The sequence below is a fragment of the Meleagris gallopavo genome, chromosome 6 (genome assembly GCF_905368555.1).
Source record: "Meleagris gallopavo chromosome 6, MGAL_WU_HG_1.1, whole genome shotgun sequence".
Classification (NCBI taxonomy): Eukaryota; Metazoa; Chordata; class Aves; order Galliformes; family Phasianidae; genus Meleagris; species Meleagris gallopavo.
The window spans coordinates 28,194,894-28,212,592 of NC_139409.1; the positions used below are offsets into that span (position 1 = coordinate 28,194,894).

The 17,699-nt window shown below is 40.7% G+C and overlaps 1 protein-coding gene across 2 annotated transcripts in view; it reads left to right on the top strand.

Moving 5' to 3' along the window:
- BZW2 (basic leucine zipper and W2 domains 2) overlaps positions 1–17,699 on the top strand; it is a 52,556-nt gene that overhangs the window by 6,357 nt on the left and 28,500 nt on the right. For both annotated transcript variants that reach the window (XM_085226117.1, XM_085226118.1), the window contains exon 2: positions 14,266–14,330. In XM_085226117.1, the coding sequence (XP_085082243.1) occupies positions 14,273–14,330 (58 nt within the window). In that variant the 5' untranslated portion in view covers positions 14,266–14,272. The remainder of the gene's footprint in view (positions 1–14,265; positions 14,331–17,699) is intronic.

The following is a 17,699-nucleotide window of genomic DNA, read 5'->3' on the forward strand; positions in this document are numbered from 1 at the left end:
ATGGGAAAGTCTATTGCTTTTCCCTATAAAAAACAGTGTATGGAGTGTGGTGCCTAAAAAGCCTTTCAGCCTTGCTGTGCCATGCTTAAATCAAAGCATAGATCTTGTAGAAGGCTGCAGAGGTCAAAGCTAGAGTAAAGTAAAACAAGAGCCCAGCGACCAGAGAATAAGTGCAGTGGTGTGGTGCTTGTATTTAAAGCAGCATAATGTATGTGGAGTCTCCTGTATGCCATAAAGCTGAGAGCAGAGTGAAATACTCAGATTTGGAGGAAGAAGTACTAATTGACAAGAAGCATTGACAGTGACTGGTGTAACAGTTCTGATTGTCTGTGAAGTGTGGCTGCATGCTGCAAAAATGGGGCAGTCCTGTTCGTAGGTAGCAGAAAAATTTATCAGGTCACAGTTTTGCCATGGGGTGGATAAGGCCAGGGCATCCCTGGTGCACCTCCTAGGCTGAGGGAAGCAGTTGGGAGGTGAGTGGGGCATGAACAAGCATGGAAGCTAGAACATGGGTAAGGGCTGGTATGTACGGTAGGTAGCAGCTTTGTTCCTGTTGTCTTGTTCCCACTCGGTCTCTAGGAATGCCTTTATCACCAAGAATGTTTTAATATAACCAAAAAGCTTCCTCTGTATAAAATACATTATATATATATATATTTTTTTAAGTTATGTTTTGTTTTTCAAATTCCTGGAAAGCAGGAAAACATTTCTTGGAAATGTCTTAGTAGTAGTAATTCCTACCATAGCAGTGACTCTGTAACAGCTGTTTGTTTCTATGCTTCATAGAGCTTTTAAATTAGAAATGTGGTTTAGGAGCAGTGTTTGCATTGAGGTTGTTCTGTAGAGTATTTTAAATTGATTATTTCATATGTAGTTATGTTTTGGAGTCTTGTAGAAGCATTTGCTCTGTGTTGAGTTACTCCTAATGTCAGTTGCAGACGTTTTGTACAGCAATTGTTTGCAGTTATTGCAGACTCATAGTAGCAGACAGGATTATTGCTTTCAGCCAGCTGTAAGAAGGATGGATTATCTCTGGTGAGCATTAGAATTGAGGACAGACAAGACGTGCAAGGAAAAATGCTCAGTACAGTCTGAGACAGAAAGGTCAGTTGGGGGAAGAGGCAGGAAACCTCTGATGTCTTAAATCACAGTGAGCTACACCCTTCTGCAACTCCTTCAGCTATTCCAGATGAAACAATTAAATACAGCTTTGGGGTTGCAGTTCCTTGTAATAACTGCTATTTAATGTGCTTTGGTGTTTTTTTGTTCTTTTTGAGATATGTTTTCATGCAGAAAAAGAGGTATAAGCAGCTCAGCAGTTTGTAATTTGCAGGCTTAAATGGTCCCTTCGTTTTAGCTTTTGTTTTTATGAATAAGGTCCTCTGCTTCTCTAGAAATGGTCCACTGAAGTTATTCTTCTGATAAGGCACAAGATGTGCCTTAGCAGCATGTTATTGAGCAGTGGTAGGCAGAGGGCTACTCACTTGTTTGCCTTTAAAGTTAGATAAACAAAATATGTTTGTTGTTTTAAATGGTTGAGAAGAACCCTTTAGAAAAGAAGTGATTACGAGATGCTGCTCGGTCTGCAGCCTTTTCTGTGTTAGCCAACATAGATAAAATTAGTTTGGTCAGAAGATCAGCTTGGGAGTTTAATGCCCTCTGTGGTTGCCTCTATCTCCTGGGTGTGGCTCCTTTCCCCATTTCCCTGTGTTTTGTGTTAAACAGCTGCTGACAAGTTCTTTGATCAAAATAGGTTTGCATTCTGATCTGGTATTTGTCAGGGGTACAAAGGTGGTGTTGTGGCCTGATGAGACTGACTCCATGACTGAACAGGTCTACATTTTGGGGATTTTAGCATCAGTTCGCTTCTTAAAATTAGAAAAGTCTCCTTTGTCTTTTTTTTCCTTTCCCTCATAGTGCAATTGATGCAGTAGCTGTTAACTGTTTGGGTTTCTTTGTTTGTTTTGGAGAAGCTTCTGTTTCTCTCATTAAGTCATGCAGTGTAGCACCAAAATGTGGTGTGTGCTTGTTTTTCATTGAAAGTTAATGTAATTCATAGAAATTTTTCTAGATGTCTGAAATCCACATTGAGGAGCCCTGGGTTAATTGGTCTGTCTTTATGAAGTCCTCAGAGAAACAAACCAACCCTTTCATCTTTTTTTTTTTTTTTTTTTTCCAATTCAAGGCAAGAAATCCTTTAGCTGTCTCATTAAGAAACCTAAATTCTTAGTGTCATGCATTCCTGTAGGAAATCAGCTGTACAAATCTAATGTAACTTTTATTCACATTCATTTCCATGTGCATTTCAGAGATGGCACACCTCTCCTATGAAGAAAGGTTGAGGGAACTGGGATTGTTTAGCTTGGAGAAGAGAAGGCTCTGGGGAGACCTCATTGTGGCCTTCCAGTACTTGAAGGGAACATATAAACAGGAGGGGGAATGGCTGTTTACGAGGGAGGATAGTGATAGGACAAGGGGGAATGGTTTTAAACTGAGACAGGAGAGGTTTAGGTTAGATATTAGGAGGAAGTTTTTCACTCAGAGGTTGGTGACGCACTGGAACAGGTTGCCCAAGGAGGTTGTGGATGCCTCATCCCTGGAGGCATTCAGGCCAGCTGATGTGACTCTGAGCAGCCTGGTCTGGTGGTTGGCAACCCTGCACATAGCAGGGTTGTTGAAACTAGATGATCATTGTGGTCCTTTTCAACCCAGGCCATTCGATGATTCATTTTCATGTATATGCCTACAGACATACACCCAGTGGAACATTTATTATGCCACCTGCAGAAGTAGATTGTCGATGTTGGTCTTTCTACTGCATGAAGAATGATGCTCCAAACAATAAAATAGATTTCCCTATTAATAGTATCAAGTACCATTGTGCTGAATTGACACTGATACAGGTCAAACAACTGCAGGCCGGATGCATGCTGCTACTGGAGGAAGCAGTGCTGGCTAGCGTGGTTTGTGCTCATTCAAAAAGTTATTAAACCTGTTCCGGTGATTGTGATGCAGGGGTTAGAAATGAGTAACTCCTATGTGAACTGTTGATGGCAGGAAAGTGAGCTGGGTGTGGGTGGGTGCTTGTGGTCTCACGCTGAGCCCATTCACCGGGAATGTTTGTGGTGAAGTGGTTGTGAAACTTCTTAGCACACAGGGGAAGTTCTGTGAATCACTTAAGAAATACAAGCAATGAAGTGTACTGATTTACCTAGAGAAGCGAGAGTATGCTATTAGCAATTGCACTGTTGTTAACCTTGACTGTACACTGAAACTCCAGCTCTGAGATGCTTTTACCTGTCACTGAGCTATGGATTTTTTTTCTCACGGACTGTAAATGGACAGATGTGAACTTCTGTAGTGCTGTAGGGGCAAATGAAAGAAGCTGGAAACTTATGGCCCAGTCCCTTTGATCCAGTTCAAAAAGCTGGAGCCTGTTTCATGGAGGATTCTGATTAGATTTTACCCAAAGGTTGACAAGCAGAATGTTTTAGACAAACTGTTTTGTAGAAATGTTTACTTTTTTCTACTAGTGAAAAGAGCCAAGGGTTGCAAGGTCACACTTAGATGTCCATTCTTGGTTATTTTTTGACTTTTGAGGTCTGACAGTTGGCTGCTCAGTCAGGAAAGTGGGTATGGGTTTGGTGCAGCTGACTGCTTGGTGAGGTGATCAACAGTGAAGTAGGTGTTGGTCCTCACATGTAATGGCATTGATTTCCTTGTATTTTGCTCCAAGCAGAGCTGACAGCTGTGGTGTGTGGTCAGCCCTTCAGGAGCAGCTGCAGTGTCATTGTCCTATCCTCAGCTGGGATTTTCTGTCTATATGGTGGAATGGGGTTTTGTATCTGACAGCATGCTGGTTCATGAGTGGAAATCCGTAGCTGGCTCAGTGTGGTATTTGTGTGAAGCCCAGATGAGTAGAGTAGGATTGATTTGTAGAGTACTGTTTGATAGAGCAGAATTGATTATTTCTTCCCAACATTTCAGGTGCAGTTTGGGGAGCTGTTCCACAGTCAGAACTCTCAATTCATACTGTGTACAGCAGCCACTGCTTTGTGACTGTTCTTAATTCTAAAGTTACTCTGAAGTAACTCTAAGACTGCCAGCAGCTTTGAATCACCTGATTGTAATTACAAACAGAATATCTCATGAACAATTCTTTTTGAGGAGCAAAACTATCAAGACACATAGCATTCATAGTCATTATTGTAATGCTGTTTTTATACATAGACTGATTTCTTTGGGACAATGTGATGCCCAGGCTGCCCAGAGAGGTTGTGGATGTCCCGTCCCTAGAGGTATTCAAGGCCAGATTGGATGGGGCCATGGGCAGCCTGGTCTAGTATTAAATGTGGAGGTTGGTGGCCCTGCCTGTGGCAGGGGAGTTGGAGATTCATGATCCTTGAGGTCCTTTCCAACCCTGGCCATTCTGTGATTGATGTTCAAGTCTCCTGAATATCGAAGGGATGGAAGATCAGATTACCAATACAGACATATTCTTGGTTTTATACATATGTATTATGACATAAGCATTGCATTTAGTGAAATTTATGTCCAGATACAACGTGGAAAAAAATTTGAAAGGAGAATCTGAACTCTTGAAATGAGAGAAGATGAGGTGCCAAGATAGGCCTCCATCTGTTCTGATGTGTGAGCAGTCAGTGTAGTGTGGTATTTGAGTTTTTAGTGAAGGTAGAAACATAACTGAATTGCTCTGTCTTCTTATTATTTTGTTTTCTTCTTTAAAAAGAGCTCTTGCCATAGATCTTCATCATTTGAATGCCCAATACCAGAGCCCTTCTGGGGGAAAAAAAAAATTCTGAAGCATGGGGGGGAAGCCTGTCCATCTCTGTCTGTACTCTGCCTTTCTATTTTGAAAGCTTGAGAGGTTGCTTGAATTTGGTTTTCCTTTAGATTGGTTTGGCGTATTTTTGTTTTGTGAGTTTATTTTTGCTCTTTAATCTTTATATGTTCTTGTAACACTGACATCAGTTCTGAAAATTCAGATGTCACAATGCTAAGACTGACATCACATGGAACAGTAGGAGAAAGAGGAACTAGAGTAAAGCTGCCTGCATGTATGTATTAAACATCAGTGTGCTTCTGCTCTTTTCATAATGAAAACAATCATTTTAAATGTGTTCCCTCTTTAAAAGAAACAAATTTATATCCTTTTACAAAATTACAGCATGCTGACTCACGTCAGTTCTCAGCACTGGAGCAGGTTGCTCAGCATGGTGGTGGATGTCCCATCTCTGGAGACATTCAAACTCTGAGCAACCTGATCTAGCTGTAAGTGTCCCTTGTGTTCTTTGCAGGGGAGTTGGACTAGATGACTTTTAAAGAACCCTTCCAACTCAAACGATTTTATGATTTGCTTGTAATTTTTGTTGTTTTTCCTCTCTCCCTGGCCTTATTGGTCTGTTACCTAGCTCACTGTGCTTTTGACGTAGTACTCCCAAGTGGATTATTCTGCAGTGGTGGTTTAACTCTTGCCCTGTGCCTTTGTGGGTTTAAGGGACAGCCTTTCTTGGAGTAATGTTATGAAGCTATGTGGAATAGATTATGCCTGTAACTTTCCTGACAATGCTTGATTTGCAAACTGAGACAAGTTGGCCTTTGTTCCAGAGTCTGGTCCCTGAAAGTGGCCTGTGGTAGGTGGATAGGGTGAGTTGTCTTGTTGTTTTCTGTTGTTTTTGTTGTTTTTAATAAATATTGTGTATAGAAATAAACAGATAGGAATGCTGCTTGTTTTTAATTTATACATTTGTCACACTTGCAGTAATTTTCAGTGTAGGAGGTTGTATCATCCTTGTGCTTGATAGCCTATCTCTTGAATGGCCTCTTCCACCTTAAGAGCTTTAGAGTTTCTGCACACAGCAGAAGAAATTATGTTCTGAAGTAAGACTGAGAACTCTCAGTTAGCTGCCAACTTTTGTAGGATAGCACCTGCTGTGACCCTCTCTACTTGTTCAGTTTCTTCTGTCATTTTTCTGACCTGCCAAGGGTAAACAGGGGTTCTGTACCACGCATTGCTGGGTGATGTTGCCATAGAATTAGCCTAGCTAAGACTGCAAGGAATTGTATCAATCTGCCTAAAAGCCAGTTACCTGTTCTCATATGGAAGGTTCCTGGATGTTTAGTACTTGTATCACCCATTTAGGAGTTCAGTGATCCCTGCAATAACTGTGTGCTGTAAGTGTGGTCAGTCAGCTGGGAGGAGGAGGAAGTACCCCAGGGAGCAGGAGGCATTGGGGATGCAGTGATGCAAGTCAGTTACAGGCTTATTTGCTGCCCAAGTGAATGCTGCTAACAGCATTAGTTGCTGTGTTTGGAATAGCTGACATGGTGCAAAGCGTTGTGTGTTTCTCCTGCTGGCTCTTGGTGCCACCTCTTTTTAGCAAGAAATACCAGAATTCATGTATCTGAAAGCTCATTCATTACTCAAAGTCTTGCGTTAACTTGGTGAACTACTTTTCTTCTGAAAACTTTGAAGAAATAATTAGGGAATTATATATTAAAGCTTGATTTCAGTTGTCACTGAAGCTGAGGCCTCTACCACTTGCAAGTCCGTAAGAGGTGCTGACTATTAATACATCCTTCCTCCGATTACTGTATTTAGTCCATGAAATACTATACTGTTAGCAGCTGGGAGGCATGGCTTTCTGCAGAATTGACACTTGGCATTTATTTATTTATTTACTTCCAGCCCTTACTGTGTTGACAACAGCTTTGGAGTTTTCAAATCCTGCAGTGCTGTATGTTGCAGGTGCTGGTGGGATCCTGGGCTCTCATTGCTGCTCAGAACTGTAAGACAGCAAGGGAGAGAGAATCACCACATCTCTGATTTTACTGTTGTGAATGTTGAGTTGTATGAGTAGGGTTGACATGGAAAATTCAGCTGTCACCATGCACTAAAAAAGAGAAACAGGGTGGACTTAGTGAAGGATTGGCTCCGCATGTGACAAATCTGCTCTTCTTGGACTTGCCTTCATTACCAGGCTGTTCTTACACTGTCTTGTGTCTGACGAGCCTCATGCTAGCAATTAAGCTTCTCTGATAACTTTTTAACATGATTTCTGCTGTATACTCATAGATTTTGGTTTGTTGCAAATTAGACTGTTGGTGCAAAGGAATGAAATAACGTGGCTCCAGTGAATGGTTGTTTTTCAGTGTATTGTGAACAGCAATACAGCTTTCTCTACTAGACATTGCTTGGAGAATTGAGCTAATTTATGGCAGCTGTGCCTTTGTAGCTATGTTTTTGCAGAACTTCATATGGGCTATCTTTCCTAAGCAAAGTCCTTACAGTGACTGTTGAGATGGTTCTATTTCTCCAAGACAAATAGCACGGCTAATGCTTCTCTGAATTAATCAGTCCTGTTTTAACATCTACTCAGTCCATTGAAAATGGGATCTTGCATTAAAGCAAACAAACAAAATACTTGTTAACTTTGGAGAAGTATTACGTTCTGCTCATTTTCTATGTTAACCTGATCCTAATCTCTGCCAATCCTTTTTTATCCTCTATTTTTCTGCTGCCAAGCTTTGATTTGGATGACTACCATCACCTTAAAATTGGTGTTCAGATCCAAAGTGATCTGTAGCAATACATCATCTGCGTTTTCTTGGGAGTACGTGAGTTACAAGCACAGCAGTGGGAGAGAGCTCTAAACTGAAAAGCTCCCATTAATACCTTACCCTCTCAGAACTGTGTCTAACTCCTAGCTGCTGAAAGAAGCCTTGCTACTGAAAGATAACTTTTTTTGTGTGTGTCAACCCAAGTGTATGATTTCATTTGCTTGACTTGTATTTTTACCTGTCAATGATTAAGAATCTTTTTCTGTTCTTTTTGACTGTGCCGTGACTTGTGCGTATTACATGTGGCTGCTGATGTGACACAAACCATTTCCTTAGTGGTTCAATTTGCAATTGTCTTTGTGGAGTACTTCGGGAGTGCTTTGCTGTGGGAGGTTTCTACTTTGTTTTCCCCTCTCTATTCAACTGAGCAGCTTCTTTAGACATTCTTGGTTAGTGACCGAATAAAAGCCTGCAATACATGCATTGGATACATGCATTGTGTTGTGTATTTAATTCAGTCTGTGATTGTGAGTTAATTAGCAGCTGTGGGGCTCTTTGGGTTTTTTCCCAAAGCATATCCCTGTGTATCCCAGTTCACAGTTAGGTGATGTGATTTATGCTAATTCCGGTGAGCTTTGTCTTCTCGTTTTTGCCTGTGCTTCTGTAGTTGTCAGCTGGGTAACTAATCACAGATCACACAGAATTCTTGACTGGACTATTTTTTTGCGTGAGTGCAATTCTTTTTTTTCTTTTAATGTGCTTTCATTCTGTTCTGATACTTGTTTTCTACTAGTTGGGTACTTGATACAGAATGAAACAAGTTCCAGTTGCTCTTTATTAAGTCTAATGGGAAAGAGGAAACACAGAAGAAACAAGTGCTTTTATTGCAGTGGGTGCTTACTCTGGTGTGGAAAAACACCATCCAGTGATTTAAAACAAAAAAGCCAAGGCAAGTCTTCAGAGCTTCTGGAAAGCTCCTTTGGGAAAGGCAGAGTACACTCAGTGCTCTTGTATAATACCTGCTACAACACTATATTAAGAATGCCAAACATGATATCTGCTGTTAACTATGGCATGCTTCCAAGTATGAGATTAAAGGTCAGAATCTGGTTGCTTCAACCACTGTAATATCATAAGCAAAAATAATCCGTAACAGAAGATGTATTTTCCTGCAAAAAACATGTGGATTAACAGTGTTGTTTTATAAATAAATACTGAAAAAGGAGATTGATAAGCAGTCACACAACTGTAAGATTATTAATCCCAGCCTGTAGCCATTGAGATCATACTTGGAGTAAAGATGTGGGGGAATTTTGAACTGGCTGGGGCCTGGCTCCTGCTTTCCTGGCTCTTTATAATGAGGTCCTTGGGATAAAGACTTCCTCAGTGCTGTAACTCTAGTGGTGGTCTTTGCAGGCAGAGTATCAAGATAAAGCTTGCAACTCCCAGCATGGCTCTTTCATGTCATGGTTGAAGTTGCAGCCCTTCAGGTATTTAGTCCTTTTGAAAAAGAAAATCATGTTTTAGGAGCGGAGGCCAAGAGTGGGAAAATGATCATGAAACAGTACAGGTCAGGCCAGATCGAGAGAACTTGTGGAAAGGCAGCAAGTGCCCCTCCCTTAGAGCTGAGCCACAATTGTGATTAACAAGGGAAAAGAGGCTGAGGAGATGTTTCTGTAGGCAGTCTTCTTTCACATCCTCAGCACTTGGGGCCTTGCAAACAGCAGGCAGAGCCTTTTATTTCCTTACTGTGTCAGTGTGAATTTCAGGAGGGTGTTGCTGCTGCTGTGTTCCTGGCAAGAAGCCATCCAGGCTCAGGTGTAAGCTCAGTGCTTCTTCATGCTGACCACATCCAGGATACGTGGGCTCCCAAGGTGAATTTCTCACAAGGGTGACAACCATATTAGTGCAGTGAAGGCGCTGCGGTTGTGAGGTGAGCACATGGGTTGTGGGGTTGGTGTTATGTGCTCCCACCCTCCTCTGCCACCTGCAACTGCTGTGAAACACTTGCAGAGAGATCTCAACAGGGACTGAGCATCACAGTGGAAAGTGGGAAGCCTGACAAGGATTTGGCAAGACCCTGTGGCTACGTCGTGTCTCTCTGTCCTAATGTCCCCTAACATGCTTTGTTCCTCTGCACTGGTGATTATTTATGGACTTTCTACCTTCAGGTTCTGTTAGCTCACACTCCTGTTGCCTTCCCAGCAATGAAGGGAGTTGCTTGTTTTGAGCAGGAGTGCCAGCCCTTCTTCCCTGCTGCTGGAGTGAGGTATTTAATTGGCTTTTAATGTATTCTTTGTCTTGCTGAAAGAAGAAAAAAGCCCCAGATCTAAGCCTGAGACTTGATGCGAAGGTGAAAATGCATAATTGCCTTCCTGGTTGAAAAAGACCCAGTAAAACCTCTTAATGTCCTGTATGGAAAGGCTTGACCTTAATTTTTTTTTTTTTTTTTTCATAGAAAAATATTACCTTTATGTGGTGTTTTTGTTGTTTTTTTTTATTTTGCTGATGTGTGGCATGATGTCTGTCAAGGGGAAGTTTCACTGCTATGAAGCAGTGAATTTTGAATTCATCATGAATGTGTTCACATTTGAAGAATCTCAAGTGATTCTGAATTTTTTGTTCAGGTGTGAAACGATGCTTAGAAAAATAGATTTAGTTCGGATAAAAGTTTCCAGTATTTATACACTCAACTTGAGGTATGTATTTCCAAGACCAAATGTTTTCAGTATTTCAGATTGGCAGAAACGTCAGCCCTATTGAGGCTTTAAATAATTGAGGAATTAATCATCATAAGATTTCCCTGTGGCATAGATTAAAAAAATGCATTTTTCTAATTTTTCAGCAAGTTTGAGTTTGCTGAAAGCTTTGCACTTTGTTGCTGTTTTTATTTTATTAGTTAAAACTGGTTTTATTGATTACTAAAACTTCTAATTGTGTTGCAGGGGTTGTTCAGTTATTAAAATTTCTATATCACCAACTCTTGCAACTTGAGTGCTTCTTAAGTATGAATCTGTTTTGTAGGAGGCTCTCAAGGAAAGTGGGAGTGCAGTTTGAGAAATTGTTTAAAGTCAAATCGTTTTTAATTTTTGATAGCTACCACTCAGTTACCAGCAGTCTCAGACCCATTCTGACTGGTACCAGGCTGTCTGATGGTATCTGTGTCCTGATTCTTAAATACTGGGAAGCTGGATGTGCAGTTTGAACATGAATTTTCTGCTGGAGGTTTTCTAAATACAAAAGAGAGAATGAACAGTGAAATGGCTTTTGCCGAGCTTCTCCCATCTGCTGTAGCAGAGTGGAGTCTGTAAGAAGTATAGTAAGGAGCTGTCACTTCCACATCTCTTGCTCTATTTCCTGCTAACAACTCATACAAATCATAGAGGATGTTGGACTTCAAGTCATTAGGATGAGTGTTTGAGGTTTTCTTTTTGGCAGTGTTTCCATCCTACCCTATCCATCCATATTGCCTTTATGCCTCATAAACCATTCTGAGTTAGCTAGCTGGCATTTCAAAACTTGCCTTTGCTTTGAGTCATCCTGTATCTTTCAAAAAGTAAAACGTATGTAGAAAATCAAAGTTTCTGATTGCAAGGTTTGAGAAATATATGACTACTGATAGTCATGCTTAATGTGGTGCTATCAGATGCAATGCTCTGTGCAAATTTCATGCTGCCATGCTGAACTTACGGCTTTCAGCCGTCACTTCAGAGTTGGTTGTCAGTACATGCTTGGTTATTTGTTGGTTGTTTTTTTTTTTTTCATTGCATTCACTTCAAATTTGAAATGGTCATCCAGGCACCTGTTGTGGCAGCAGCACTTCAACAGTCGCTCACAGTACCTGGTGTCATTTGCGCTGGAGATTGGTCCTGGGGTTGTAGAGATCACTGGGTTCGTTTTGCTCAGGCTCATGTTCCTGTGGCCGCTTGGTGACTGTGCCTTTGCTCTTGCTGGGCCAGTGCCTTAGAGAGTGCCTTATAAAGCCTGACCCTCACTCAAACGGATTAAAGCGCAGTGTATTTAAAGTTAAATATAGAAGGCAGAGCTCTCATTCCTAGTAATTAACTGTTCAAGAGTCTCTTCTGTTGCACTGACCTCTAGTCATTTAGTCTGCCACAAGTGGCAACTCTTACGTTAACTGCTTTTTCCTTTTTTTCTCTTGTTCCCGGATGTCCTAAAGGTCATATTTTATATTATTTTAAATATGAACAGTTTTAAAATCTGATAGCCTACCTTAAGCTGCGTACTACTCTTCAAGCAGTTTAAAAATACTCCACATCAGAAGTGGTTGAGAAGGCCAGTGGTGTGCTGGCTTGTCTCAGGAATAGTGTTGCCAGCAGGAACAGGAGGTGATGCATCACCCTGTATTCAACCTTGGTGAGGCCACACCTCGAGTACTGCATTCAGGTTCGGGCCCTCACTACAAGTAAGACACTGAGATCCTGGAGCATGTTCAGAGAAGGGGAATGATGCTGGTGAGTGGTCTGGAACACAGGTCTTGTGAGGGGGTGCTGAAGGAGCTAGAATTGTTTAGTCTGGAGAAGAGGAGGCTCAGGGAGACCTTGTATCTCTCTACAGCTACCTGAAAGGAGGCTAGTGAGGTGGGGGTTGACCTCTTCTCCTGTGTAACTAATGATGGGATGAAAGGGAATAGCCTTTAGTTGCACAAGGGGAGATTTGGGTTTCATATTAGGGAAAAATTTCTTCTCTGAAAGTGTAGTAATGCATTGGAGTGGGCTGCCCAAGGGGGCAGTTGCTGTTCCAGGAGATGTTAAAGAAATGTGGATGTGGCACTGAGGGGTGTGACTTAGCTGTGTGGTGATGAAGGGTCAGTGGTTGGACTTAATGATCTTAGGGATCTTTCCAGTCTTAACAATTCTGCAGAGGAAGTCTAACATTAGAAATTTAGCATATGCATTTCTATCTTTTATAGTAAGTGTTCCTAGGCTGAGGTCAGATGCCTTTGTTCTGTTCTTTGCTCTCAAAGCTGCATTTTTTTTCACTAAGGAAGTAGACAGTGCTGGTACCAGTCCAGTGGCTGCAAGATTGGTTCATGCCTGCTGTGTGGCTTGCTCGAAACTGTCTAAAGCTCATGGGCAAGGGCTGAGGCATCGGGGGGGGGGGGGGGGGCAAATAAACCCAGGGAGAAATACGTGGGAGAATATTATATTTTGTACTCTCATCTTCTATGAATAATAGAAGCAGGTAAGCGTCACATCTGGTTGGTCCATGGCTGAAGGCTGGCCTGTTGCTCAGGGCTGTGGTGTATTTCCTGAGCACACCTCCTACTTCTCAGCCTCTGAGGCAGCTGCGTGGGGGGGAAAGAGATGTCTGAGCTCCCTTGTGAAGAGGGGCTGGGATTTGACAGCACTTCAGAAGATCCTGTGGTATTGCAGTATGTTTTTTCTCTCCTTGCAGATGTGTGGGAGCATTTTCCAGAAGGCAATGTAGAGTGGTGTTTGTTCTGAAATACTCTCTGTTAAGACAGTAGCTTTAAATCACAGTTATGAATGTCAGCCTCTCAGTATAACTGGCTTGGTTGCTATTTTTCATATGACTTGTAGGAAGCAAAACCAGTCTTGACTGTGGACTTGGCACATTCCAGTGCATGCTGGCATTTTCTGACTGCTGATAAATCACAGAGCTACCCTAGAGAGCAGTGGATTGCCAAGCTACACATCTGAAGCACTACTGAAGTGGCTCGTTGGTGACGCTGCAACTAGGAGAGAGTGGTGAATGGGAACAGTGTTACTTACTTAAGAGCACTGCTAACTGCTGTGTGAGCTTTTGAGGAGGGGAGGCCATTGCTTAGGTAATAACATGTGGTTGATGGTATCTTTCTAGCCAGTGAGTTTCTCTTCTTAGGTGGTAGCAAGTGCTTGCAAAGGGACATACTTTTGAACTGGGCCTGCAGCAACATAAGATTCCATGTTGAAATTTGTGTTGGAGGAATCCATGATGGAGAAACAGAAATAATACAGATTTATGTAAAACCAAATTTCTTAAGAGAACGTGTCCAAAGGATGAAGTTTCTTGTATGGTAAAGCTCAGCCCTGGATGAGCAAACTGTCCATGCCAACGACCTGGAGACCTGCAGGGTGTGCAGCAGTAACTGGCAGGGCCTAGCAGATACAGGGCCAGAACCATTGGGACGCACCGTAGGGCTCTGCAATATGTAGCTCTTTCTGTTTGGCTGTCAGTTTGGTGGCTCCTTGCACCAGTTGTGACTCCGGTGATGGGACCAACTCTATCCTGGTGCTCTGGGCTGGCAGGCAAGGTGCCTGCCCTAAAGGCAGAGGCTTCTTCCTTACTATTCCTGCTTGGATTTGAACCGTTTCTCATGTAGGGAGAGCTGGATTTGCTGACCATCTCTTGTTTTCTTGTTTGGCTTTTTTTTTTTTTTTTTTTTTTTTTTTGGAAGATGACAGAGAGGCAGAGGAATGGGTGCAGTAGTTCGTAATAGGCCATAATGCTCTTAATCTTTAATAATCTTTTGAATAATATGAATTACTCTTTATGCATCAAGAACTTGTTATCCGTTTCACATACCAGGATTTTATAACATTGAATGTTTGTTGTTGTTGTTGTTGTTGTTGTTGGTTGTTGTTGTTTTGCCTTTAGGTAAACTGTTGTCTGTAAATATCATTGTAAAAATATCTTTTTTTTTTTTTTTTTTCCCTCCAGAAATTTTATGAATAAGAATCAGAAGCCGGTGCTAACAGGCCAGCGGTTCAAAACTAGGAAGAGGGGTATGTTATGTTGCATTTTGTTACATTCCTACACATGGAAATGAATAGAAACAATAGATGCAGTGTTTAATATTTAATAGGATTAAGATTTTTCTCCTCTTCCCCTTGCTATGTTAAGACTATAGATGTTATTTGTAACTTATTTGTAAGGTTTTGGATATTTTGTTTATGTTTCAAGACTTCATTGATACTTTTAAGTTTGGATTTCTTTGCTGTTAAATCTTGCAGGGATTGTTAAAGAATTAGGTTTTGAGTTTATAGTAGGCTTATGTATTATGAAGAGAACTTATTAAATATTTATCTTAGCTGTTTCTTAATGTGTCCCTTTTGATTAAGAAAGCAAACTACGAGCTTTTATTTGAAGATTACATAAATTACCTGCCGTTCTTGTTTTTATGCAAATTTCTTTGATTCAAACTTACGCCATCTCTGTAAATGAACCTTTCACTTCTAAAAAAGAAAAGGAAATTCTTTTCCATTATAACATCAAATAATCTCATTGGACCCATTTGCTTTAACAGAAAGCTCTCTTCAAAAACAACAACAGAGAACAAAAAGAAACAAAAAATCAAGTATTTTTCTACTGTTAGTGTAGTTTGATTCTTATTATTAAAACACTTGATTGCTATGACATGAACCCCCTTTTTGTAATTGATACTGATTTTTCTACAAAAATGGTTGGTGAGGTATATATAAATACCCAGTTTTTAAAGAGACAGTGCTGATTGTACTGATCATGCAGGTATCCTCTATAGCAATAATCACTGAATTGTAAGGCTTGGAAGGGACTTCTGGAGATGGAATATCTTTTTCCACACCCCCACCGCCCCCCCTTTCCTCTAAAGCAAGTTCTCTAGAGTAAGTTACACAGAAAATTGTCCAGGTGGGTTTTGAACATCTCCAGAGAGAGTGACTCCATCACCTCTCTGGACAACTTGTTCCAGTGCTCTGTCACACTAAAAATAAAGGAGGTTTTTCTCATGTTTGTATGAAATTTCCTGTGTTTCAGTTTGCAGCCGTTGTCCTGTTGCTGAGCACTGTTGAAAAGAGTGGCCCCATCCTCTTAACCTTCCACTCTTTTCTTATTTATTAGTGTTGATAAGATACCCTCTCATTCTTCTCTTTTCTGGGCTGAGCACTCCCAGGTCTCTCAGCCTTTCCTCAGAAGGGAGATGCTTCAGCCCCTAAACATCTTTGTGAGCCTCCACTGGGCTCTCTCTAGAAGTCTGTCTTCATCTCAGGAACCCAGGATTGCATACAGTTTTCCAGATGTAGACTCACCAGGACAGAATGGGGGGAGGGTAACCTCCCTTGGCCTGCTGGCCACAATCTTTTTAATGCACCCCAATATACCATTGGCCTTCTTGGGCTCAAGGGCACACTGCTGGCTCATGGCCAACCTTTTGTCCAGCGAGACGCTCAGGTCCTTCTAACCTGCTTGTTCATATCTTGAAGTTCGTTTTCTGTGGTTGGGTGCCTGAGACAAATGAATGCCCAACACTTTGACGAGAGCAAAAATACTGATTTTTGTATACACAGACACAATACAGTCAGACACACACATATATACTCCAAATATTGATAATAAAATAATCTTTCAGAAGATAATGTCTGGTTTGTGAAATGAAGATTTCAGTGTTTTGCTGTTGCAGTAGCTGATTATTTTAGTATGCACAGATGGAGTTCCTATCTGTCATGTAACAGACTTTTTCCATCTTGACTTTCCTGTTTCCCATTAAAAGCTGTCACCTGATCTGAGTTTATTGTGACAGATAATGTGAATAAGAGCATTTTCTCACTGTGGATGGAAAAAACAAAAAGAGTTTGTAGCCTTCCTCAGAAAGCTGCTAATTCTACTATGAATCTGAGGAGTTGAGTGAATGTATTAAGATCTAGGAAAGTCATGAAGGTTGGGTGAGAATTGTGAAATAGCTTTTTTTGCAATTCCGTTAAAGAGCAGTTCCAGATTTCCCAACTTTCCTTCCTTGCACACATTGCTTTCTCTGTTATCTTAACTGGCACAGTTCATACAAGTGAGTGGAACCTCTTCAGTTGAAAATATCCTTCTTATTTATGCACATGCAATGTCTGCAGGTATAACTACTTTGAAAAAGAAACCTTTGGTGTTTGTAAATAAACGTCATAGTGCTCCAATAATTAGTGAGATTAACTTTCTGTCAGTATGGTCCAGAACAGCATTAACTAGCAACAGCAGAGGTGTCATTAGAGCAGTGGAATTAACAGACCTAAAGAGTAATGCTGTCAAATCAACCAGAGGTATGTGTACAGTTGGGTTGATTATATGTACTGTTTAGTCTGATTTAATCAGTTCTGGTAGTTATTTTACTTACTAAAATTGTCTCAGAATAATCTCTTTTTTGATAGGACATTCTTTTCAGTCCATGTTGGGCATTGTATGTAGCATAATGAGGTCCTGACACTGATTTGATACTCTGACTCTTATTATACTACCACTAATAATTATAAGTAATTTTTTTTTTTTTTTAACTTTACGGTATGGAAGGAAAAGACTTGGAGCAGTGGTTGGAGGACTGAGGGAGGTGTTTGTTTTCTCCTTTATTTTAAGAGATTATTTATATGGAATTTGGAATATAGAACTCTTAATATGCAGACACTTAAATCATCTTCTAATCTAAATCCTGGCTGTTTCTATTCTGACTTCCAGTATATCAGAGACTCATTAAGTTTTACTGTGATGTGACTGAGCACATTGACTATGGTTGGACTCTGGCATTTCAGTCATCAGAGACTTTCTGGTGTATGCGACAGGCAGACCATTAAGAGGGTCTGAAATATATAAATGCTGAAGGAAACTGGTTGAATTATGGATAATGCTTCTTGCCAGTTGATTTGTCTCAGGATGCTACTTTTCTCCTTCTGCAGCTCCCAAGAATACTGCTATCTGAGGAGAAAGTGGGCTGTGACATGGTGGTCAGACATTTAATAAAAAATGCTTGTCACTATGAAGTTCATTGCTGCTCAGCTAGCTGCAGCTAGTCTACAGATGTGAATGATATCTGAGCTTTCAGAAAGCAATAAAGGAAGATGACAATGTTTTTTTTCTTTAAATTTTGAAAAGGTGTTTAGAGACTAAAATGTTCTTAAAAGAGAGCAGCCTGAAATAGCAACTTCTAAATCTCCCTCCTTCCATTTCTGTCAGTTGACCTAGTAAGAGTTACAGAATGATAGAATATATTTTATATTATAAATATGTAATACATATAAATTATAAAGCTTTTCTGAAGTGTACGCAGTGGCATGTATTAAAATCACTATCCAAGATGTGAACGAAGAAAACTTACATTGTAAAGAGAAGAACCTCTGAGGCAGATCCTTTTCAGGTTTCTG